This window comes from Diadema setosum, chromosome 14, assembly GCF_964275005.1.
Source record: "Diadema setosum chromosome 14, eeDiaSeto1, whole genome shotgun sequence".
Taxonomy (NCBI): domain Eukaryota; kingdom Metazoa; phylum Echinodermata; class Echinoidea; order Diadematoida; family Diadematidae; genus Diadema; species Diadema setosum.
This window is the reverse complement of record NC_092698.1, coordinates 23,162,030-23,186,905: the sequence shown is the minus strand read 5'-3', so window position 1 is coordinate 23,186,905 and position 24,876 is coordinate 23,162,030. Positions and strand designations below refer to the sequence as shown.

At 36.7% G+C, this 24,876-nt stretch overlaps 1 protein-coding gene across 1 annotated transcript in view; it reads right to left on the bottom strand.

The window, feature by feature from the left end:
- Positions 1 to 24,876, bottom strand: part of LOC140238220 (zinc transporter ZIP12-like) — a 66,111-nt gene that overhangs the window by 23,254 nt on the left and 17,981 nt on the right. The window contains exons 3-5 of the mRNA XM_072318156.1: positions 7,267 to 7,474; positions 4,352 to 4,638; positions 1,092 to 1,269 (exon numbers count right to left, since the gene is read on the bottom strand). Of these exons, the coding sequence (XP_072174257.1) occupies positions 1,092 to 1,269; positions 4,352 to 4,638; positions 7,267 to 7,474 (673 nt within the window). The remainder of the gene's footprint in view (positions 1 to 1,091; positions 1,270 to 4,351; positions 4,639 to 7,266; positions 7,475 to 24,876) is intronic.

The window sequence follows — 24,876 nt, the reverse complement described above, 5'->3', positions numbered from 1 at the left end:
CAACAACAAGCATGTTTTATTGGAAATAAACTTTCATTTGAATTTGAAAAAAAAGAGAAAAAATTGAGGTGATTAAGCAAAATAAGAAGCTCCAAACATTTTATGTAATCAACTGTCCGTAAAACCAATATATCATTTAAAATACACTCATCTTATTTTCAGATTAACAACAATCAAGCAACAATCGGTTTTATTTTACTTTATTCGCATCATTGAATGGTCTGTTGTCACATAACTGAATCCAAAGTAGATGTGTGTCGCTCTTTTCGTCAATACTAATATGCACTGTAGGACAAAAAAAAAAAAAAAAAAAGAAAAAAGAAATGATGTGGCTGCACTGAATTTTTCTTTTCATGAAATGGATGAAAGAGAAAACAATATTGTTCGTGTTACAATATCCCGGACCTGCGATGACTTTGCAAGAGTACTCATTTTAAATTTCGTGGGAGGGGCATATGCCACTGGCCACGGGAGCAAATTTTTGATGATTATCATATCTATAGTCCTGAAGTATTTTCTTCAATCTGCAATGATATCTATTTACTGCTACCCATATCACGTTCATATTCAAAAGATTATATCTATTTCATTTTCTTTGTGTCCATTTCCAATGACTCTTTCATTATCTCGCTCGTTACTCTAAATTATGAACAATGCGTAGCATCCCTTTCCATACCCCCCCCCCCCCATTGCTTAAAGGGATGGTATAGTAGTGGTTGAGATGAAGATTGGACTTTTACTACACATTTTGGAAGATACTTAGAGATTTTTTTTAATGAATGTTAAAGCTAGATGGATTCAAAGTTTATTTGATATAAATCGGTATCGAAATGGCTGCGAGATATCCAAAACACAAAGTAAAATGAAGCGTAACTAATAAAAGGCGCGTCCCACGTTTTATTAGCATCGATCTGTTTTGAATATCTCAGCCATTTCAAAACCAATTGTTGTCAAATAAATGTTGAATTCCTCTTGATATTACATACTCTTTCACATTTCATAGAAGGTTTCTCATTATCTCACCCAAAAGGAAAAAAAAATGTTAGAAACCTGAAGTTAGGTCTCAACCAAAACCTAGACATACAACCTACCTTCGAGTTTGGTCAGGGGGGAAGTTGGTCCGATCTCGTCTCCATGCGCGTGAGGGTTACACGCGTCCGTTATCACCTGCTGCAAGATGGCGGGGCAGAGTTCTTGGAACTGAGACTCCGAGATGCCCAGCGCGTGGTTGACGCCAAAGATGTCCATCAGCTGCTCCGCTGAGTAACACTGGGATCGCATCCATCAAACGAAAGGAGGAGGGGAAAAATCCATCGTACTCAATACGTACTCTGAGAGCTTACTCATGTTTGAAGAGACGGGTTTTTCTTTTTCGCTGTGCCTTAAAAGGATGGTACAGTTTCGGTTGAGATGGGATCTGAGGTTTCCATTTTTTATGATGATTTTTTTTTTTTAATAATGAGAAACTGTTATGAAATATGAAAGAGCATGTAATTCTGAGAGGAATTCAAAGTTTACATAATAAAAATTGGTTTTGAAATGGCTGAGATATCCAACACAGAGCAATCCTAATAAAATGTGGGACCTGCCTTTTATTAGGATCGCTTTGTTCTACTTTGTTTTTGATATGTCATCCGATTCGAACCGATTTTCGTTATCAAATAAAGTTTTAATTCATCTTAGAATTGTATGCTTTTCAACATTTCATGAAGTGGTTTCTAATTATCTTGCAAGAAGTAAAAAAAGCTGAAGTCTCATCTCAATCAATACTATACCATCTCTTCAGCACTCTCTAATAGAACGTTAGAGCATGTACATATAAGAAAGATTTCGTAAATTTTGCTGTTTACATGTTTGCCAGATGTTTCTTGTGAGTAGTATCATTATGATCGCAAAATACGATTCACTTGCTATAGTCAAGGGAAGTGTGATGCGCACTTACTGGGAGAAGGTGTATTGTATTCGTATTAAGGTGCATTGCATTCCTATTTATAAAGTGATGCAACTGTCAAAGAAAAGAGTAATTCATTGCCTTTTATTCTCCTTGCCTATTCTGTGATCTAGAAGTCTTTTGATTAAGGAAACGAAAGGAACTTCCTGCTATGCGGCCAAGTCATAATGTTATAACTTTTATGAAGAGCAAAGTTAGAATAGTTTGCTTCAGTTCATTAATCAAATCGCCTAAAATTGCAGTCTAAGCAATGCTTGCCTCATGTATAACATTGAATCATCTGAAAGGGGAAACTGAGAAATATCACAGCAAGCCACATGTGATGGGAGGCCGAGTTTAGAATGATTTTGAGCTAAGCTTTGTGTTTCTTCGAGTTGAACTGAGTATGTTGCTAACTCTATTTACAAACATGGCCAGCGGCGGCACCAACTGTTCTTTATGTGCCACAAAAGGACTAGACAACGACGAAATAGTGCGATGCCAAACGACGCTACACCCCTGCTGGCAAGAGTTTCGAATCGGGAACTTTGAGTTTGAGTGCTCGTCGTGTGTAATTCTTTGAATCATAACCACTCATTAGGCTTGCCCGGGGGGGGGGGGGGAGAGAAATGTGACGAAAACATAAAACCAATGTACTTCAGAGATCCTTGTTGACAATATCGCCTGCATTCGTCCTCATGATGAGGCAAAACCACCTGCTTTAACCATGGAATATGTGAGGTGAAATCACCATTACTTACCGCCACCTTTCCTTACCTTCTTCAAGATTATCATTTCCACCCCCCCCCCCATCCCTCTTAATACAACTCAGAGTGTGGTCACTGATTAACTGCTACTACAATTAATTTCACTACGGAATTGTCTCAATTAAATACCTCTCTCGTCAACACACTGACTCATGTTCTCCAAACATGATACATCTCCCAGGTGCTGACAGCTAATAGGTCGTTATTGTTGTTTTGGGTAAACTTGCTAACGTTTGTAACGGCTTAGGGTTAGGGTTAGGGTTAAACATCAAAAGCCCTCATTGGGTAAAACAGGTGTCAAAGTCATGTGCGTTTCGTAGGTGACCGTGTTGTTCTTTTGGAGAGGTTACCTTTTGCCATGCCCCAAGTGACTGTTACAAAGCAATGGTTACAAAGTTTAAAAAAAAATCGAGATGATGCCGAAGATATTTTGAGAGCACTGTGATTCAGTAGATAGCACTCAAGCAGACTCTCGTGCAGGATGTCGTTAGATTTGAAGCTTGCCCGGCGAGTACATTGAAAGTGTTTGAAACAGTATGTCTGTCCAGACCATGACGGTGTATAGAATGGGCCCAAAGTTATGCTGGGGAGGCGGGGCGGTGCCACCTAAATGGATGAGGTAATCACAGTATTATGATCCTCTGCCTTCAAAGAGATTAGTGTGTTCAAACCGAGGCGAGGCTACCAGGACAGGCAATATCTATGCCAATGTTGTTTGATGTATCCCCGTTTAATGACTATGATGCTCCTTTGTATCTGCTTTTTAAAGCCACTAGCTACATCATGGTTTTGATGCTAAAAAACAAACAAACACACAATACTTCACATTCTCCGAATTCGAAATCTGTCACCCTTTCTATAATAACGCATTTTGTGACAACATTGTGATGAGAGTTGGAACAGTCTCTACAGTTTCTTTTGTCATTATATACCTGAAATTCTGATGTCTGAAATCTTGACGTGGAAATGTTGAGAGAGTTATAGACTATAATGCTATTGGTCTTATCATGGGATTCGTTTCGTAAAAACGCTCTTGAATTGACGGGACAAATGGTGGATGCATGGACAATCAATAGGCTGATAGGAAGTAGAGAGGGTAGGAATTAACGCTTATTGCTCCGTCTGTACAACTTTTCCCCAACGGCCATCTTTTACGGAAAAAATAATTAAGAGGAGAGCCTACGGACAAGAAATTAAAGTTGTTGTGTTAATCATTTGACACTGCTTGCTGCTGGAAGATCAGTATGCATATCTTTTTGCTGTGTTTCTGCAGTAGCTTAATTCAGTCTGCACGAATAATGGCCTTGATTTTACCTAGACCTTGTGTGCAAAAAAAAAAAAAAGAAATAGATGTGTGGAAAATCAAATGGAATAACAATCTAGTTCTTAATAGTTGCAGAGTCACTAGAAAATAGGTTGCACATTTAATAAAATTGTATCCAAACAAAAGAACAAATTTCAACGTGCCAAGTGAAAATGATGTTCAAATTACACTATTTTACTAAACCGGGGAATTTCAGGTGTTCTTCAAGCACATGGTCGAAGACCTAAAAATTTACATCAAGAAATATGCATTTTATTGATGAAGGTTGCTATCCTTACATTATTTCAGATGATGATAATGCAAACGGATCACTCTATTACTAGGCCCTACCTGTTGGAGTGATTCATTCTCATGACCATGATGAGCATCAACGGCCGGTGCTCGTTTTCGGCGATGGGCGTGGCCGCTGTGATCGTGTCCGTGGTGGTCGTGTCCGTGGTGGTCGTGACCGTGGTGGTCGTGACCTTGATCGGGTGTAGACGGAGTGGCTACGTGTTCCTTCCCTGTCTCGTGATCGTGGCCATGCGTTCCGTGGTCGTGGACGATGACCGTGGTGTCACTAGTCTGTTCCGTCTGGACCGTGCCGAGGTTGATGCTTCCCAGCAAGCGCTGGAAACCTACACAATCCAATATTTAAGGGGAAAAATGTTAACAAAAGTCATATACGATTACACTCTAAAGCGTCAATAGAAATGGCGCTATATAGAACATTGAAAATGACCCTCTGCGGGGTGAGCAGTGTAAAAATCGAACAATAAGTTACATAGAAGTGCAACTCTTCATCACTTAGCTCTTAAGGGAAATAAGAGGAAGAAATACAACAAAAAACAGCAACAACAATTACATACAGTATTTTCAAAATAGTCTACATAAATATTGGTTGATGATTGATCATATGAATGTGATTTCATGACTAATGCGGCGTGAATGGAAATCGTGAAGTGCGAGCAATGTGGGTGACATTGGGTAGTATAATACCACATACAATATGACGAGGCGGGTATAATAAGATGATTTGTATTTCAGTATGTAGACCATATATTATAACAAATATTGCCTGGTCTATTGTTAGAAATACATCACTTGAGAGTCCCTTGGGAGTTATGTTCTCCATTGAAAGATGACGATTTAATGTCATCTCTTTGGGGAAAATATAACTATTGCGGGGATGTCAAGACTTAGTGTTACATTTCAACTCTAAGTAAATATATCACGGAAAACTGAAAACAAATACAGATACGTTAACATATGTACACTACAAATATGAGGTACAACCATGTAGACAGATAGATAGATAGATAGATAGATAAATAGATAGATAGATAGATTGATTGATAAATTGATTAATCGATTGATGATAGGGATCCATAGATACTTCATTGATGAGAAAGAAGTAGAAAAAATACACTGACAATGTGTACGCATACAGAGACATGCAAAGACGCAGACGGCCAGCTAGCATCTCTTTTACATTCCGTTGCGATGCAATTAATATAATTTTATTGCAACAAATTTCAAAATAAATTCACCGAACTTCTTTGCAGTCAGACACCTCTCCCGCCCCCTGCCCGCCCCCTGCCCGCCCCCCCCCCCCCTCCCCCCATTGAGGAGGAAAGAAAAGTAGATGATGAAAAAAGAAACAGAATACATTATATTAGAGCTGTTGTTGACTGCTTTGACCGTATTTGAAGAACGATAAGCACCTACTCTGGGGCTGACTTTGATTAATGCATTGCACTTAAAAAAAACCCTGCAAAATATACGTGCTAGGTGGGTGGATTTGCAATGAATTCCATGCGTCATGGGGAGGTCCATCAAGAACAAGCTAATTTAATAAGCATTAAACTGATTGAGCCATCGATCAACGAGGGGAAAGTCGTGCGTCTTGAGTTTTGCCTTCAAATCGCGGTCCCTCTCCAATTATTACATTGCGAAAATGCAGCAGGGAATGTACTAAAGCATGTTTTGGAATTGACTGCGACTGTAGCACTTTCTGTCACATTCTGATCGATCTTGATCTGTAGCATAAACAAGAAATTGTATTTTCTTCGCTAACAAGATTTGATTATAGACACCACCCTCTGTTAATAGCGACCTGTTTTCGCTGCTTTGGTTTTTAAACATATCACCTCACAAACGGATCTTAAACACAAATGTAACTAAGAAGCAATTGAAAAGGCGGCTTCGCGCATGTCAGCGTGTATGAGTGTGTGTCTTTACTGTTCCGAAATGATATTTTATATGATTGACTCACTGTAACACACTCCACAAGAGTATAATGCACAACTTTTTCTTGAGCTGTATACATTGTGCATTGTTATATTGTGTTAGACAAACAAAGATGACAAAGGGAGCAAAAATTCATTTGTTGACATGATATTGCTCGAGAATGTCCGGAATGATTTTGAGGGGATATCAGATGAAAGCATTGTCACAAAAATTTTATTCCAATATTTGTAATCTTGGGAATTTTTTTTTTTTTAACACACATCTAAACATGGAAGCACACACCACAGGCGTGCAAATCATTACACCACTTGATATATAACCTCAGACGTACAGGTATCAGGAAATATTTTGATGAGAATACGAGTAGCATGAAAACTATTGAATGTACCACAGGTAACGTGGACTATTGTACTGGTTGTTGTAATATGGGGTCCCTGCTTCTCAAGGTGGGTGACTGCAATCCAAAACGTCTGTTATCGACTGATTTACAATAAACCTAGGCTCTCGAGGATCAATCCTTTTCTAAGACAGCTACACTGGCTTTTAATTCGCCAAAGAATATCCTTTTAAGATTATTCTTATTATATACAAGTCACTCATAGGCCAAACTCCAGCTACATTACTGAACTAGTGTAGTGCTTAATATCATAACACACTCATAATCTGCGCAGCTCTACAAACACTCTTCTTTAACAAATCCCAAATAATAAAACGAAAAAAAAAAAAACCCACACAACATTAGGAGACCCAGAATTTGCCAGCGCAGCTCTTAGTTGTGAAATGATTTTTAGAAGTCAGGAAATCCCGAACTGTAATAGTTTTTAAATTAGGACTCAAGACATGTATTCATACTGCGCATTATTGTCAAGCATACTCTACCAGTAGCTTTTGCAGCACGGAAAATACGTAGACAGGTTTTGCGCTTTGTAAATTCATCTTAGTATTATCATCATTGTTATTATTATCATGACATCATTGCCATCAACACTTCAGTATTGGAAACACTCAGCAATTACCTGCTTCGCTGATGATGTGATTACTTCCAAACTCGCTGAAGATGTACTGTGCAAAGTAAGAGGGTGGGACCAGCACACCCTCGCCAATGCAATAGCCATGAAGGACGGAACTGATAAAATGCGCCCCCAGCGTTTCGAGTTCGGTCTGAGAGATGTCGTGTGCGTTACGTACATCGGCTGCTGCGATTAACGTATGGGCATCAAAACACTGCATGAGAGTGGGGACGAAGCATCCAACATGAACTTTTTTTCAAACTTTCAACATCAAAGATTAGAAGGGCGAGCACTTAATATATGTTAAGAAAAGAATAAACGAATAAAACACATATCAGACATGCAACATATTCACAACAATAATACGCCAATACAATGTCCTTCAGAAGGAATATGAGTACAGGCATGCCATCAGAAAAGGAAGTATCAGAATGATAGCTGTAATAGCAATAAGCCAGTTCGTAGTTCCACTTTGCGCATGAGCAGAAAAAGGTCATTTGTACCAAGAGGCAAGTTGGTTTTTAAATTCACTGAGATAAGCATCTGTCATACAATGATTATTCATGCAATCCTTATAAATGTTGCTTGCCAGTACATCCACCTGACAGCAAACCTGGTATTTGGCAATAAGAATAAAACAGTTTTTTTTTTAATGCATTCAATGCAAAACAATGAAATGGATGCTTCCCCGACGGTTGATTGACGGACCATTCTGGTCACCTGGTCTATGCAAGTTCATTCATTGTTTGAACACGAATCCATGAATTACTACGTCGGGCAAGCTTACCGGTACCCATAATGTCTCTTTGAAAACGATTGCAGTGCCTAACCAACTGAGAAAAAAAAAAGGTCATTTGTACCAACGTGCCCATGAGCTAATTACGAACTGGCTTATAGTAGTAGGAATAGTAGTAGTATTGGTAGGTACAACCCTAGTGGTAGTAGTAGTAGTAGTAGTAGTAGTAGTAGTAGTAGTAGTAGTAGTAGTAGTAGTAGTAGTGGTAGTAGTAGTAGTAGTAGTAGTAATAATAATAATAATAGTAGTAGTAGTAGGATTTCCACGGATTTCCACGGATTCATATGGGAATATCAGTCGGAAATATCAGCGCTATAAGCCACGTTTTGGAGGATTTTATGACATTGCAAGGAGACTGCAAGCTAACAGACTGGTATCAGGTATTATATGAACCTTTATCAGGTTTTTTTAAGCACTGGAGTGTGTTTTATTGAACTTCAACAATTTGGAAGGTTGTACGTGGAAGCTCGCCCGTACTCTTACACAGTCCCACGTGCAGTGATTTTTGCGGTACATGTGCCCTTTGTATGTGGCGTGATACGTCTTGTACGTGTACATTCGGGACTGAGTGAACACTACGATAAGAAGTAATGCGAGTTGAGTGAGACCGAATCAGAGTATGGGGGCGTGCTCTAATGAGGGATGTAAAGGCAAGACTAAGGGCAGTGAGACGCTTTGCTTGAAATGTGCTAAAGCTCAGGATGGAAATGCATGTGAGTCAACTGAGTCTGAGCATATACTGATCAGCGAAGTCCTCATGTATGCCGATGAACATAGACACTCTGCATCAAAGGAGAGCCTGATTAAAGTAATGGCCTGTAGTTTCACACAAGAGGATATTAGTGCAGCTAAAGGAATGCTTGTAGCAAAGTTTGATCACTGCATAAATTCAGAAAGAAAGAAAAGTCGGAAGGACTCGCAGAATAGATCCGAGAAAATCAAAAATTGTGAAGACATCATTGATTCTATGAGTGACATTGATGAGCACAAGGAGGTTAGATTGGTATGTGTGGCAGCAAAATGGGCCAAAATTCCCAAGGTGGCACCGGAAAGTGCTCACGAGATTTGCACTGCTGAAAAAGTGGCCAAACTTGAGGCTAAGTTAACTGTTTTTGAGAGTGCCTTATCGGAAATAACGGCTCGTCAAATTCTACTAGAGCAGAAAACGCAAACTAAATGTAACTCGGAGGAGAACAGTAAACCGCTGCTGTCTGAGGTGGTGGCCAGAGGGAGGATGGCCACAGCTAATAGCACTCCAGCATCAACTATGGACGGCAATAAGGCAACTCCACGTAACAATACTCCGCCAGACTCAGTAGAGCACCAGTCGTCCAGGGGAAAGACTAATGGGAAAGATGAGAACAGAAAAACAGACAACATCAAGAATGAAGGGTTTGAGTATACAGCTGAGCAAAGAAAAAGACAACGTAGAAGAGAACGTGTAGTGAACCAGTCCAGACCATATCATGTAGCAGGAAGCGCAAAATCTGTGCAGGGTCTGAGATCTACCCCTAGCCCAAGTAGGGAGTTCTTTATATATAGGGTGCACAAAGACGATGGTGCAAATGAGATTAAGGAGCATATGAACAAAAACAATATAGAACTGATTAGTATCGAGCAGAGGAGCCATGGTGATGCAAAATTCAACTCATTTCACATTACTGTGAGCAAGGATGAGGAGCAAAAAGTTTTAGAACCAGAACTATGGCCACATGGTGTGTGTATTAGACGGTGGTTTAATAGAAGAAATGAGCATGACATCGAGAAGAGTCAGTAAATGTATGGACAGTATGGACTATGGACAGTGATGTATAGACTTTTTGAGTTTATTTTTCCTTTTTTACATATTTTTATATGCTGACTAAAAATAAATTAAAAATATGTAGTTTTAATTGTAAGCATTTTAAGGATTCTGGGCCAAAATATGAATTTATGCAATTGTTGATGTTGAATAATGATGTCCTTTTTATACAGGAGCATTGTTTGTATAATAGTCAATTAAGTAAACTGAAGAAATGTGGGGATAATGTAGAAATGATTGGCAAAAGTTCTATGTCGGAGAATGTTATGTTAAAAGGAAGACCCTATGGTGGCTGTGCTATATTATACAATGCTTTAGCAGGGTTTAGTTTGGATGAAGTAGAATGCAAACATAACAGGCTGTGTGCCGGTCGTCTCAAATGTGGGAATTTATGTGATTTTTTGCTTATCAATGCTTATATGCCTCGTGATAATAATTGTCAAGATGAGGAATTTGTGGAAATTTTGGATGAAGTAGAACAAATTATACATAGAATTAATCCCTCACACATATTGTTTGGAGGGGATTTAAATACTGATTTTTCTAGAAATTCTCCACATTCTGTTGTTTTGAAACAGTTCACTGACAATGTAGGTTTATCTATAGGGATTGATGCTGAGAATGCAATTGTTCCTTATACTTTTATTGGCGGGAGATCTAATTCACGAATTGATCATTTTTTAATTTCCTCTGCATTAACATCATCTATTATATCATGTCATATTATAGACAATCACTTAATATCAGACCATGTTCCAGTTGAATTGATTATTGATGTGGAGGTAATTTACAGTGATTACCGGTATGCGCATAGACCAAATGTACAGAAATTAGTATGGGAAAGAGCCTCAAATGAACATATTTTACAGTATAAAGCTACTCTGGATAATATGTTGGATAGGATTGTCTGTAATAAGGATGTGCTAACCTGCACAAATGTACATTGTATTGAGCACCTTGATAATGTAAACAGTTTATATCAGGATATCATTTCAGCATGTATTGATGCTTCTGAATTATGCATCCCCAAGTCTGGTCCAAGTAAGGACAGTCAGGCAAGTAAGAAATGCGAATATATTCCTGGTTGGAGTGAATATGTTGAGCCCTTAAGACAGGAATCTCTTATGTGGCACCACCACTGGAAGGCATCTGGTTGCCCCCATGTTGGTGAGATTGCTGACCAGCATAGGTTGAGTAGGGCTAGATATCACAGAGCTGTTAGGAAGGTTATTAGAGACTCTGAATTGTTAAGAATGGAAAGTATGGGTGCTGCATTATGTGATAATAGGTATAGAGATTTATGGAAAGAGGTTAAGAAATTAAAGGGAAAAAATAATTTATGTGCTAATACAGTTGATGGTTTAAGTGGTGAGGAGAGTATTGCAGAGGTTTTTAGTGCAAAGTATAATGGTCTTTATAACTCAGTACCATATGAGTCTCATGAGATTAAGGATATTTGTGAGGAAATTGATAAGAAATTAATGGTTGAGGGGTTAGAGAATATGGTAACTGTTAATCATGTTAGAGAGGGTATAGCAAAATTGAAAAGTGGTAAAAGTGGGGGCGATGAGGGTATGTATTCTGATCATGTTATAAATGGAACAAACTCTTTGATTGTTTGGTTGACATGTTTATTTAATTGTATGGTAGTTCATGGAGTCTGTCCGACCAGCATGTCAGGGGGCACCATGGTTCCTATACCGAAGGATAAAAGAAAATCTTTGGCTTGTTCAGATAATTATAGAGCCATTACTCTCAGCAGTATTATTGGAAAGGTATTTGATTGGGTGATTTTATTTTTGGAAAAAGATCATTTGAGAACCTCTGATATGCAATTTGGATTTAAAGAGCACTCATCAACAACTCAGTGCACATTTGTTATGTCTGAGGTTATCTCTTATTATAATTACAACAGAAGTGATGTATATGTCATGTTATTAGATGCATCTAAGGCATTTGATAGGGTGAATTATTCAGTACTTTTTAGAAAGCTGTTGCAAAGGAATATATCTCCAGCAATTTTGAGGGTGTTGGTGAGTTTATATATTAATCAAAAGTTATGGGGTTCAAAATGTTCAGATAGATTTTCTGTGCAGAATGGAGTAAAACAGGGTGGGGTATTGTCCCCTGTATTGTTTTTGGTATATGTTGATGATTTGTTTTTAAGACTTCAGGAGAGTGGAATTGGATGTACAATGGGTGACAGTTATGCAGGCTGTCTGGGTTATGCAGATGATTTGTCACTATTAGCCCCAACAAAAAGGGGTTTACAAAAGTTGATAGATATATGTGAAAATTATGCTCAAGAACATGATATATTATTTAATGGTAAGAAGAGTCAGTTTTTGATTTTTAAGGGAAAAGGCAACCCATCTATTGATTGCCAAGTTACAGTGAATGGTACTTCTGTCTCAAATATTCAAAGGGCTACTCATTTGGGACATTGTTTGAGTACTGTTGATCAGGAAAGTTGTGTACATGAAGCCATTGCTCAGTTTTGGAGAAGTTTTAACATTTTCAGATCGGATTTTGGACATATTTACTCATCTTTACAGTGTCAGCTTTTTAAGCAATATTGCTGTAGTTTTTATGGTTCACCTATTTGGTCTATTTTGAGTAAGGGATTTAGTGATATTTGTATTGCATGGAGAAAGGCTCTGAGAAAGATATGGAAGATAAGTAATAGAACTCATTGTGATCTTGTGGCTGAATTATCTAATAGTGTTCCCCTTGAGCAAAAGCTCGTACAGATTTTTATGAGATTTCATAGTAAAGCACTTCATTTTGGTTCAAATTTGCTGAAATCTACCATTAGGGTTGCATGCCTAAATCCGAATTCTATTTTTTGTAGTAATGTGAAGGAGGCTGAGCGCCTTAATGTTGGGTATAACAATATCAGTTTAAATATAGACAGTGAGTTACAGTGTAAAGCCCAGTCAGTGAGGGATTTAGTAGACATTAGGGATGGGGTCAAACATTGTGATCTTTTTAATCGAACCGAATTATGTGAAATTATTGATTCTTTGTGTTTGACTTGAAACGTGATTTTTAAATCTGTCAATATTTTTTTTGTCATGTTTATTTATTGTATATGTGATTTCTATGTTATTTGATTGCCTTTAATTGTGCGAATAAAAGATATATATAAATAATAGTAGTAGTCGTAGTCATAGTAGTAGTAGTAGTAGTAGTAGTACTAGTAATAGTGGTAGTACAGTTTGATAGTAGTACTAGTAGTAGTCGTAGTCATAGTAGTAGTAGTAGTAGTAGTAGTACTAGTAGCAGTAGTAGTAGTAGCAGTAGTAGTAGTAGTAGTAGTGGTAGTAGTAGAAACGACGACAGTGCTTGAAGAATAGTCACATACTTTCGTTGAAGTGGAGCCATGTCGTGTAACTATATAGAGATATATCACTGCTGTATATATTAAATTCATTTGACGGAATCAGGATTAAAAAGATTGTCGTTATTACAATAATCAATGATAATTTGAACAAATAATGATAATGAATCTCATTGTCTTCTGTGTCAACGTCGAAAGTCGCCGACACCACAGGGACTCTAATGCAGAACAAATGTGATAGACTAATTTTTGATGTTACATGATCCGCAGCAGAGGGAAAGAAACCTAGGAAAATAGAAAATTAATTTGCTGAGGCACTTCAACTGACTTTAAGAATTAATAGATAAGTTTGAATTTGTGAACAGAACGGGGCATGGGTTCGAATCCTGTTCGGTGAGTTCAGCCTTGGACGAAACGTGTTGACTACAATCGTGACAGTGTAGCTCCTGACCCAGGGGGCCTACCTGGCAAGGCTGGGGTAACCATAATGACAGAGCCCTCTGGAAGAGCAGCGAAAACCCAGACGAGGGTACCCTTGGTATGTTGTCACATGTCATGATGTTCTCGTGGTGTTATTGTTATCATTGTTATAATAATTGTCAAATGATATAATCATTCTTATCAGAATTAGTAGTAGTATCATTAAACATGTACACCACATTCGGTTTTTGTCAAGATTAAGGGGTCTACGTACTCTTAAAGGCCTAGATTGGGTATGAAAATGCTTTTCACCCCAAGTCCTCTTGATACTCTAAGTGTGATGTAGATCATGTCTTGGACTGGACCAAAATCTAGAACGGTCTAGTCTTCAACCACTGCAGAAGACATTATTTTCAAATGGTTCCATCTTTCACTAAAGCAACACATTTAAATTTTGCCTTCAAGTATGATATTCTACGAGGCCGCTGGTCTCGAGACCTATAGAGTAGTTCCAGAATTTGTGGGTGTTTGACATTGTTGAAGTGAACACTGCATGGCAATGATACTAAACTTACGTATGGAATGCGGCGAATCAAAATTTGAAAAAAACTCAGGGTATCTCTTGCGTGTGAGGGTGTCTTTTTTTTTTTTTCCAACTGCGAGTCTAGAAGGTCTGATACGTGTGCGGAAATGTTGCCAGAATCGCTATGCAGACACTTGGCAGACAGGCGCGAACATCTTAAATTAACTGGGGTGCACACAGAAAACGTGACGCGGGCAAGAAGTTAACCCTGTATATGGTGTGCTTTGGAGGATTGCCAAGGCGCAGGTGTACATCAGGTCTGGCAGGCTCTACCTCAGCAAGGATGCCCCCGGAAGAGAGTGCAGTCGTGTCTCGTAGTAACCCGGCCAGCGGAGGATGTTCGCTGCTGAGGATGTACTGCTTCAAAAGCGAAGATGGCGCAAGTCGATAAGCAAACGTAACGTAAATTTGGTGAGAACAAGAAGTGGGGGCCGGTCTTAACTAATAATCCCATCTGTAGCGTGATGTCAGAATCACCTTCTGCGTTGAAGAAAGAAAACAAAATCTGTAGAAACATCTATTTTGTTTTAATACAACTATTTCCCAATCACTTGGATGTTCATTTTGTCATATGTTATGTTATATTATATTATATTATATTATATCATGTTATATTATATTATATTATATTATATTATATTATATTATGTTATATTATATTATGTTATATTATATTATATTATATTATATTATATTATATATCATATCATATCATATCAGTTCGACCTCGATTATCCGGCCTCCTTTTATCCGGAAATCTCTATTATCCGGACGCGTTCACGCAGTGAAGGACTTTTTTTTTCATCCAAAAATTGAGAAAAAACAGTGACATTTAACATCTTTTCATGGATCTATTTCACTAATTTGATAAGATGCACATGATAGCTTTCTCAATATCTAATGAAGTAAAACATGTATGATTTTCACATAAAGATATACTTTATTTTTGTGAAGAAGGGACTACAATTTTGCGCAAGCTAGCATAGATTACACCCACCGTTGCGGGGTACGCTACCTGCCTAGCTGCCAGTGCACTGGGACGGCAGCTTGGACGGCAGCCATATACATTGTGTCTCCCATTTCCGGCCAATTCGCTTATCCGGATGAGCGCCGGTCCCGACATGGCTGGATAATCGAGGTCGAACTGTATATTATATAATGTTGTATTATCATTACCTTGTACAAGGCAGAATACTAGGAGTGAAGGATTCTTTTTACGCATTATTTAATTGTTCTCTGAGAAAAAAAAAAATGCAGAAGTCACGTCAAATCAAACTTAACCGTAATCAAATTGTGATAGAGTTTTACAATTTCAGTAAGATGTTAAGGTTCTTAATATTCTATCTTCTTATCCAAAATCAAACGGCGCCATGGCATTTCAAAATCTTGTCATGACGTAGATAAGTGCTAATGTAAACATTAAAATGACCTTGAAGGCATATCATGTCATGTTTCAATTGTAGCAGATTCATTTACTGTTCCCTACACTTACGCGAGAACCTACCCCTTAAATTAGGGCCAAGACAAAGCTCGTCATAACAATCGTTTGCTTGAATGATTGACTCATGAGTTACGGAACCGGGTGACCTTTAATGTCCCTAAAGTTCGTTAATTCCAAAATGAATTCAGGTTCGTTATTCCGAAACACACAAACTCCGTATACCTAGATGTTCGTCATTCCGATAATTTGTAGCGTTTTTGGAAGATTCGTTTAATATTCCGGAAGTTCGTAATTCCAAAGATTAAATAAGGTTACCTATTCCGAGGTTCGTTAATAAAAAGAAATATTAACAAACCCTCGGAATTACGAAACTAGAAATTTAAAATAAAACATAACTCAGTAAAAAACAAACAAACAAAAGAACAGTGTAATGATGTTGCAAAGTAAACTGGGATTCACTAATCAAGAAAAAGAGTCTATCAATATGCCTCAACCAGTTCCTCTAGCTATTCTGACTTCATCCACTTAACTCAGTCCGTTAAACATCCCCCCTTCCCCCTTTCTCCCTCCCGTTAGAGTTGGATCACTAGCCGCCTAAATCCTTGGGGCCGGTCCATGTTTCCTCTTGAGTTACAGGCTTTCCTTTCCAGTTATTTCTGACTCGGAGTACCGGAAGTAGATGGAAAGGTACATTGCTCTAGCACCACGTTCGCCCGATATGCACTGGACAGTATGGCAGCGGGTGATGGCAAAGAGTTCACCATCATTCCATGCGCGTACATGCTGTGCCGACTGATTCGCCCCAGACAACATGACCTGTAAAATGTCACTGTTTTCGTAGTCCCATATTTACCTTGCCATTCCATAAAACGTCATCAGATGATTTTGTAAGTGAGTTTTACTCATAATTCATCACAAAATTGGGCTCTGATAATGTAATTCATTGGAATGGATATAGATCACAAAAACGCACACGGTACATCCTAGCTAGATTAGTTTTTTAATGGTGCAAGCTAATAGTGATTGATGTCTATGTATACAGTTTCGCAATCGATGCTTGTATTTATTTATTTATTTCCCATGTTCTCTTTTCAACCGCATCCTTCATTGCAGAGATATCATAAATGCATGGATGCCTTGATGTTCCTATGGATTTTTCAACCACTTCTGACACGGTCAAAACTAAGAAATCTAAATAGAATCTGAATAATCTAAATAAGAAATCTAAACACATTTTCTCGTGATGAAAAAAAAACAACAACAACACTAAACGTCATATATAGGGGATTATGAATATCTTGATCTTAAAAGTATTATTTTTGTCATGTAAAAAGCACTTGTGCTTGCGATGGAGGAAAATGGCTTACTAGGAAATGCAATCTCGGCAGAATATGAACGTATGTTGTATTTTTGCGGTCATACTTATTTTTCTTGTGTTCATGTAACATGCTTTTAGATTGCGGTGAAGTTCTTTGATTTTTTTTTAATGAAAGACAAAGTGCTTTTTACTGTAAGAAAATAGAAAATAATTGTACAAATCTGCCTATCATAAATGACTGTGTAGGAATTTTTTTGAAAAAATAGACGGAAATATAATTTTGCACGGCATTTAGGACGGTATCAACTATGGTAATATAACAAATGTTGCTTTTAAATTTCTTCCCATGAGGCCGTGTAAGCGACCTTTTATCTTAAACGCTGTCAAACAAAATCAAAACACGACACAACTTCTAAACATAGCAACTAGTGCAAAAAGGGCTATTTTCATCCCAGTTGGTCCTGTTTATAGACTAATCACGAGAACCATCGCAGACGGAAGACAGCGGTTCCCAGACATGCCCGACACCCTTTTGCCAACCGTTGCAAACCTTCTTCCTCGAAAGAAAATGGCTTAAAAAAAAAGTTTTTTGTTTAAATTCATTATAAGTTCTTGGAGTTCCTACAGTCTCTCCTCTTCTTACATTGGAAATTCACCTACAGAAAAAAAGTAGCTGAATACTATTCGAATGAGAAGGTGACGAATATATGTAATTTATCTTACCGTTTAGAGTAGAATACTCTCAAATAGATGGGACAATATAGATTAGACAAAGAAAATGGAATAATAGATGCAGAAGCAAACGAAAGAAAAAACGAGTTGAAATACTCCTTCATGTAAAAGATATTGGTATTCCCTTGGCTTTAGAAAAAGAAAGTCCAAAATGACACATGGCCAGAAACAAAACAAAACAAAACAAAACAAAACAAAAACCAAGTCAATATTTTTGTCAGACATACTTACAAAGTAAAATGCATAATACTCCTAGAAAATTGAGAAGAAATGTGTGAAAGAAATGTTTATTGTTTATTTTATGATATACCACGTAGAAAATGGCGTCTGAACTAGTTTAACACAAACAATATCTTGAAATTCTTGGCTAATAAGATACGGCTTTTCGTCTGACAATGTAACGCTCCTATTTTATGTCGACGATGTCATGGCTGAAGAACTCTTAAACATCCTGGTCAAAAAAGAACTTCCCGAAGTTGCTTTTCATAGATTAGAAAGAATCAGAATGGTACATGCTCGATTAAGATTGTACGCAAAAAAAAAAAAAAGAAAAAAGAAAACTGGTAAAAATCATTAGCACCCGGATATGTAAGATCTGTGTCTTGAATATTACTCAGACACTGAATAATCCATGTTTATTATTTCGATGAAGAGCTAGTTGTCATTTAGTTGCAAGAAAAACAACTTTAGAATCATCAACAAATCATCAACTTAAATAAGAATGTTTTATTCTAGTTTAACTGCCATAATTATGTACTGATGTCAATGTTGACGGATTTAGACATTTTTGCATGGAGCCTGTCAGGACTTTTTAGACATTAACATATTTTAAATTTGTTGATATCTTGTACCCAACAGTAATTTACAATGTGCCGAAGAACAATGGTTGTGTGGTATCTTCTCTATGACTAAGTATTTTTGAATCAGTGTTAACTCAATTTATTACCGTGACATGCCGAAGTATAAAACAATGCCACAATAATCATGCCGACAAGGGGGGGTGGGGGGGGGGTGGGTGGGGATGATGTCATCACATCATGTTTTGTTTTGTTTTGTTTTGTTTTCACATGAAGTTCGATTTGGCAAGCAAGTTTGTATCGTGATGCAACATACCTCTCCAGCAGGATCAAGGTCAAAACGAACGTGATTTGATATTTGCTTGTCATTTGCTTTCGCTGTCAATTTACATACTTTAAAGTCACTGATAAACTACATAGAATTTATCTTTCAGCCAAAGCCACTGGGTAATTGAGTGAAATAATGACGTGGCTATTATTTACACTAAAGTGAAGTCAAAGTAAACAATGATGTAGTTTTTTTTTCTTCAATATGAATTTTCAAAATGCTACTTTTCTTCATTGTGTAATAATGTCTATACACATGACTATATAAAAAAGAATGTACACATGTACCCGATGTAAGTCGATGCAATAGTTGGACGTTTTCACTGTTAACTGTAAACCGTTATGTGTAAGTATTAAGGTCACTTTTGTACTATGTTGGAACGAAAGCTATAGGAGGCCTACAGTTACAACTGAATCAAATGACATCATTAAGATTCATCCGTTTTTGCTTGCCAATTCACTGACCACTGACCGCAGCAAAGAGAACGAGAGAATTAAAGATTTAGGATAAAATATGGCTTCATTGTCTCTCCTAGGGACAGCTGATTGTTTTAAACCCTTTGCCCTCTTTCCTAATTTCCTTCAATTTTGCATCAACTAGTCAACATTACTCCTCGACTGTTCGAGAATTGTTTGACTGTTGGAGCTTCGATAATATCTCAGTGTGACGCAAAACATTGTGTCAGTATCTGAATTCTCTTTTCTCCAATTCTATTCGTGACAATGTACTTGGCGTAAGCCCAGCCACATTGTCATTGCTTTCGTCTAGACTGGACTGACACTGCAAGGTTCTTTAAAGGGAGGACATGGGCTATTGTATGGTTCCGGCTTTCAGTTCAGTGTTGCAGTGTTCTTTGATTCGTCGACAATGTCTACCTAAGGATGTGAAGTCATTACGACTGCGGCAATTAGACAATTGTTAACTTGTTAGCAGGTGCAGAACTTGGCACATTGTGATTCTGTTCCGCGTGTGGCACTGAATGTGAAACAGTACATGAATTATAATTTGATGATTCAGCGCATTACACATTGTATATTATATAAAAAAACACACTATTATTTTGCGCCTATATAACAACTCGAGTGATCGAAAATCTCCTGGCGCAAAACTCGAGGCAAAGGTAATTTCGAATTTGCCACGTCCGTCCTCAGCTTTCAATTAGTACAAAGGTAACAATATGATTATGCACTTGTCTTGTTGACCCTATTACATAACTTACAGGGGAATTCAGACCGCACTCCGTTTCGTTTTCATATTAGTTCATCATGCGGTTCAGGATTTTTCGAGCACACCGACTGACCACAAGTTCAGTGTGCAAAAGGGAGCTGGGGGTATTTCAAATCTCGAAAACAGGGTAGGAGTTTTTCAGATTCCAGAACTTTTGATACTTATCAAAGATATCAGTTATTACGTAAAAGAATCAAAGCTACTACTGACTATTTTTCGATGGGGTTTCCATGCACAGTTTCATAAACTTATGGGTGATAAACGGAGAAATCCAACTTGAGATTAAAGTTTTAACAAGTCTTTCGAAAGTTGTTTTAGAAAACTTATGACATTTAATCTGATGCTTTCGTGAAAGGTAGAAAAATCCCAAGGCCCCATCTATTGGAGTCTGCCCAAACATTCTTTTTTTTTCAGCCTTCCTATACTGCAAAATCAACATTGTAATGGACGGTGACGAGAACACCTTCATTGCATTCCGTATATTACTTACATTTCTGCCCCTGCTCCTTCTGCACTTCTCTCTGGGTCTTTGCCTCGTACACTTGAATGCACTCTTGTTCTTACCATCAACGAATGCTGTAATACTATTTATTTGTGATGGATAGTATGACACAGGTTGTGAATTTTCCTTATCACTCTCTAAACAATGATGATTTTTTTTTTAATATGTTTAATCACGGCTCAGTAACACATGCATCAAACGAACCCTACAGTAAATGTTTTTGTGCAAATTATGATTTTAATTCTCATACTAAAAGTGTAAATTTTGGTGAAGATAACAATGAACAATATTCTAGTTCTGAATATTTTACAATTAATCAATTCAAAGCTTTAACTGAAATAACCCAAGGTTTTTCGTTGATGCTACTTAATATAAGGAGTTTAAATTATAATTTTGATATTTTTTGCTGTTTTATGAATGACATTCATAAATCATCTTTCTCTGTAATAGGTCTGAGTGAAACATGGATCAGTCCGACTTCTATGCCTACGTTCTCTCTCCCCGTTTATGATTTTATAGAAAACAGTCGTCAGCGTAAGAAAGGCGGAGGAGTTGCCCTGTATGTAAAGCAAAACCTTGATTATGTTATTCACAGTGAATTGGACTGCATGAGTGAAGCTGTAGAATCACTCTTTATTGTAACTAACGTGCCTGGTTCTAGGAATATACTTGTATTAGTCATGTACCGACCTCCAAATTCTGATGTTCAAGATTTTTTAAGTTATTTGCAATCATTATTGCAAAATCCAATTTTTAACAATAAAGATTGTTATATTATGGGAGATTTTAACGTAGATTCGCTGTATCTAAGTTTCAGACATTAAAGGTCCAGTTTACCTTTGGGAACGGTGATTTAAAAAAAATTCAAGATATCACCTTTGATGCATATGTGTACATCTGTTGTATCACAAAACATCCTAAAATATGAAATTTTCGCAATAAATCCTAAAATATAAGGATATATCTGTATTTTTCTCAATAAACCATAACTGTAGACGGTTTAGTCTGGAAGCATTCTTATTATAACTATTGTTCACATTTTGTGTATTTAAAAATACTTAACATTGATTATATGGATTCAAATTTTTACCGTGGTTGTTTCTATCCCTAACTCACATTTTAGAACTATTTTAAAGCACTAATGGTGGGTTTTAGTTTCATCTGCAAATGGTAAATTATGCCTTTAAATACTGCTCAGAATCTATTAGATACTATGATGTCCTCATCATTTTTACCCCTTATAACAAAGCCAACTCGAGTAACTAATCATTCAGCAACTGTTATCGACAATATATTCTGCAATATTGACCCGTTACCCTTTTCTGGCAATGTTTCATCAGATTTGTCCGACCATTACCCCATATTTACCTATATTCCCTTTAATCGCAAACGTAGTTTGAATTCCTCTCCAGTGTATTTTCGAAAAGTTACACCCGATAATATAGCTAGGTTGCAAGATGGTTTTAATGAAGTAGATTGGTCTGAGGTATATGATGCTGAGGACCCAAATTATGCTTATGATTTATTCATGAGAAAATTGAATTCACTTTTAGATGAGTATGTTCCTTTAGTTCAGAAAAATTCCCTAGACTTCCGTGGAGATCGAAGTCTTTGATGCGATCAAAGACTTCGATCTCCACAAACATGTTTGTTTGTTTGTTTTCCTGTTTAGTTGTTATTGTGTTTTGACTTGGTATATTTTGGTTTTGATGTAATTATTATTTTTTGTTTACACTTATGCAAATATGTTTTCGATGTGTAATTGTTATATTTATGTTAACAGGGCTCTTTTTAAAAGCAGGCCTTTTGGCTCTGAAAAGACTACCCTGTTTTTAAAGAAGACTGAATAAATGAATAAATCAATTAACCGAAAAAATAATTTGTATTATGCTGATAAAATTAAACGTACTGAGGAATCTCGTCATATATATATATATATATATTTCATATAAGAATGTTCTTACTTAAATTTTGCGTTGTGCAAAGCGAAAATATTTCAGTGATCAGATATATTACTTTAAACATGATATCCAAAATACTTGGAAAGTTATTGATTCGGACATTAATAAAAACAAAGAAACATCCCGTATTACTACAATCAAGCATAATGATCTTACAATTGCTGATCCAAGGTCTATAGCTGATGTTTTTAATCAATATTTTTCACAAATAGGAATTAATTTTGCTAAAAAGATTCCTAAGTCCCAAAAGTTATTTGTTGATTTTTTTACAAACGCCTAATTTCAGCTCCTGTTTTTTTGCTCCCACTCACCGGAACAAACTAATTGATATAGTTCGGAACTTAAAGAGTAAAAAAAGTGTTGGTTATGATAATATCGATAATGTTCTTAAAAGAAAAAATATAAATGTAATTGTTGATCATTTGGTTCATGTGTTTAATATGTCTTTAAGTAATGGTATTGTCCCCGAGGCTATGAAAGTATCTAAGGTTATCCAAAGGGGATAGGGAAGACGTCAGTAATTATAGACCAATGTCTTTGTTATCGACTATCTCTAAATTACTGGGAAAAGTTTATTTTAGACTTTTGGATTTTCTTAATAAGCATAACATCATTTCTAATAATCAGTTTCGTTTCCGGCAAGAACAAAACACATCTCATGTAGTCCTTTCTTTCCTAGATAAAGTCTCCAAAGCCATTGATAAATTTCATCATACTATAGGTGTGTTCCTGGACTTCTCCAAGGCCTTCGATACCATTGACCACAAAATACTTCTTTACAAATTATCCCATTATGGTATTCGAGGCATAGCCTTGAAGTGGTTCAGAAATTACCTTACCAATCGCAAACAATTTATATTTATAATAACAATTTATATTAATGGTCATAAATCTGTTATGCATGAGATCACTTGTGGTGTACCGCAAGGAAGTTTACTTGGTCCACTTTTATTTGTTCTTTACATCAATGATATTGAAAATTCATCAAGTATTCTTTCCTTTTTATTATTTGCTGATGACTCAAATGTGTTCTTTTCTAGTTCCGATCCTGTGTTTTTGATTGATACTATGAATATTGAGTTAAAAAATTTACTTTACTGGACTAGAGCAACAAATTGTCAATTAATCTTCAAAAAACTAAATGTATGCTTTTCAGTAATTCTTTGGAAAAATGATCTCATAACATTTTTTTCGATAATATAGCCGTAGAAGAAGTTTCCTCAATTAGATTTTTAGGTTTGATTCTTGATAATAAGCTCACCTGGAATTTGCATATTGATTTAATTTGCCGTACAATTTCTAGAAATATCGGCGTAATCAATAAAGTTAAATTTTATTTTCCCAAAAATGTTTCATTAATGTTATATTCATCTTTAATTTTACCCTACCTGAACTATGGCATTCTCGCCTGGGGCAACACTTACTCCTCATATCTAGAAAGAATATTATTATTGCAGAAAAAAGCTCTTCGCATTACTTGTAGAGAATTGTGGGGATGTCATACTAATGACTTGTTTTATCAAAATAATATGTTAAAAATTAAGGATTTGTATTGTTTAAATTTAGGACAGTTTATGTACAAATAAGTAAATCATTCCCTTACTTTTACGTTTGACTCCATGTTTATTCAAAATAAAACTATACATTCATACCCCACTAGACAAACCAATGAATTCCATTTACCACTGTTTAGGACGATTTTTGCAAAGTCTATGTTCTCCTTCGCTGGACCTAAATTCTGGAATTCCCTTGACAATAACATAAAAGAATCTTTAAGTTTCAACACTTTTACCTTGAAATTAAAGAAATTTTTTATTAATTTTCATATTACTGGGGATTTGCATTTTTTGAAAGCTGCTAACTGATGTCTTTGCTGTTAACGTCTTTACATTGTTTAATTTATTTCGTAACCGTTATAACATATTATTCATATATAGTCCACTTCTCGGTAAGACCAAAGTCTCATGTGCCCTGGCATCGACCCTTACTCCTCCTTTGCCCTTTCTGGCCTTTGACCTCCTGTTTACTCTTTCCACGCGTATATATGTAAGAGAGCTACTTTATTTCTGTCTGTGTATGCGTTTGTGTGCGTACTCGTTTGATGTTCTGCTTCCCAAAGAATATGTATAATTGTCTCGTTGCATTATTACTATAATTTTCACTACTCACGAGGGGACTGCATTCTACAAGCTTGGCTTTTTAGCAGTCCCCTCCATTTCCGACTCTTCTTTGTTATGATTCAGTCACATTTTGTCCATGTATCTCTTCAACTACGGTATGTTTACTGTTTCATGTAAACAAATGACGTGTATTTAAATTTCATTTGGATATGCACAAGTTACATTGTACTTAATTTGTTTATATACAATT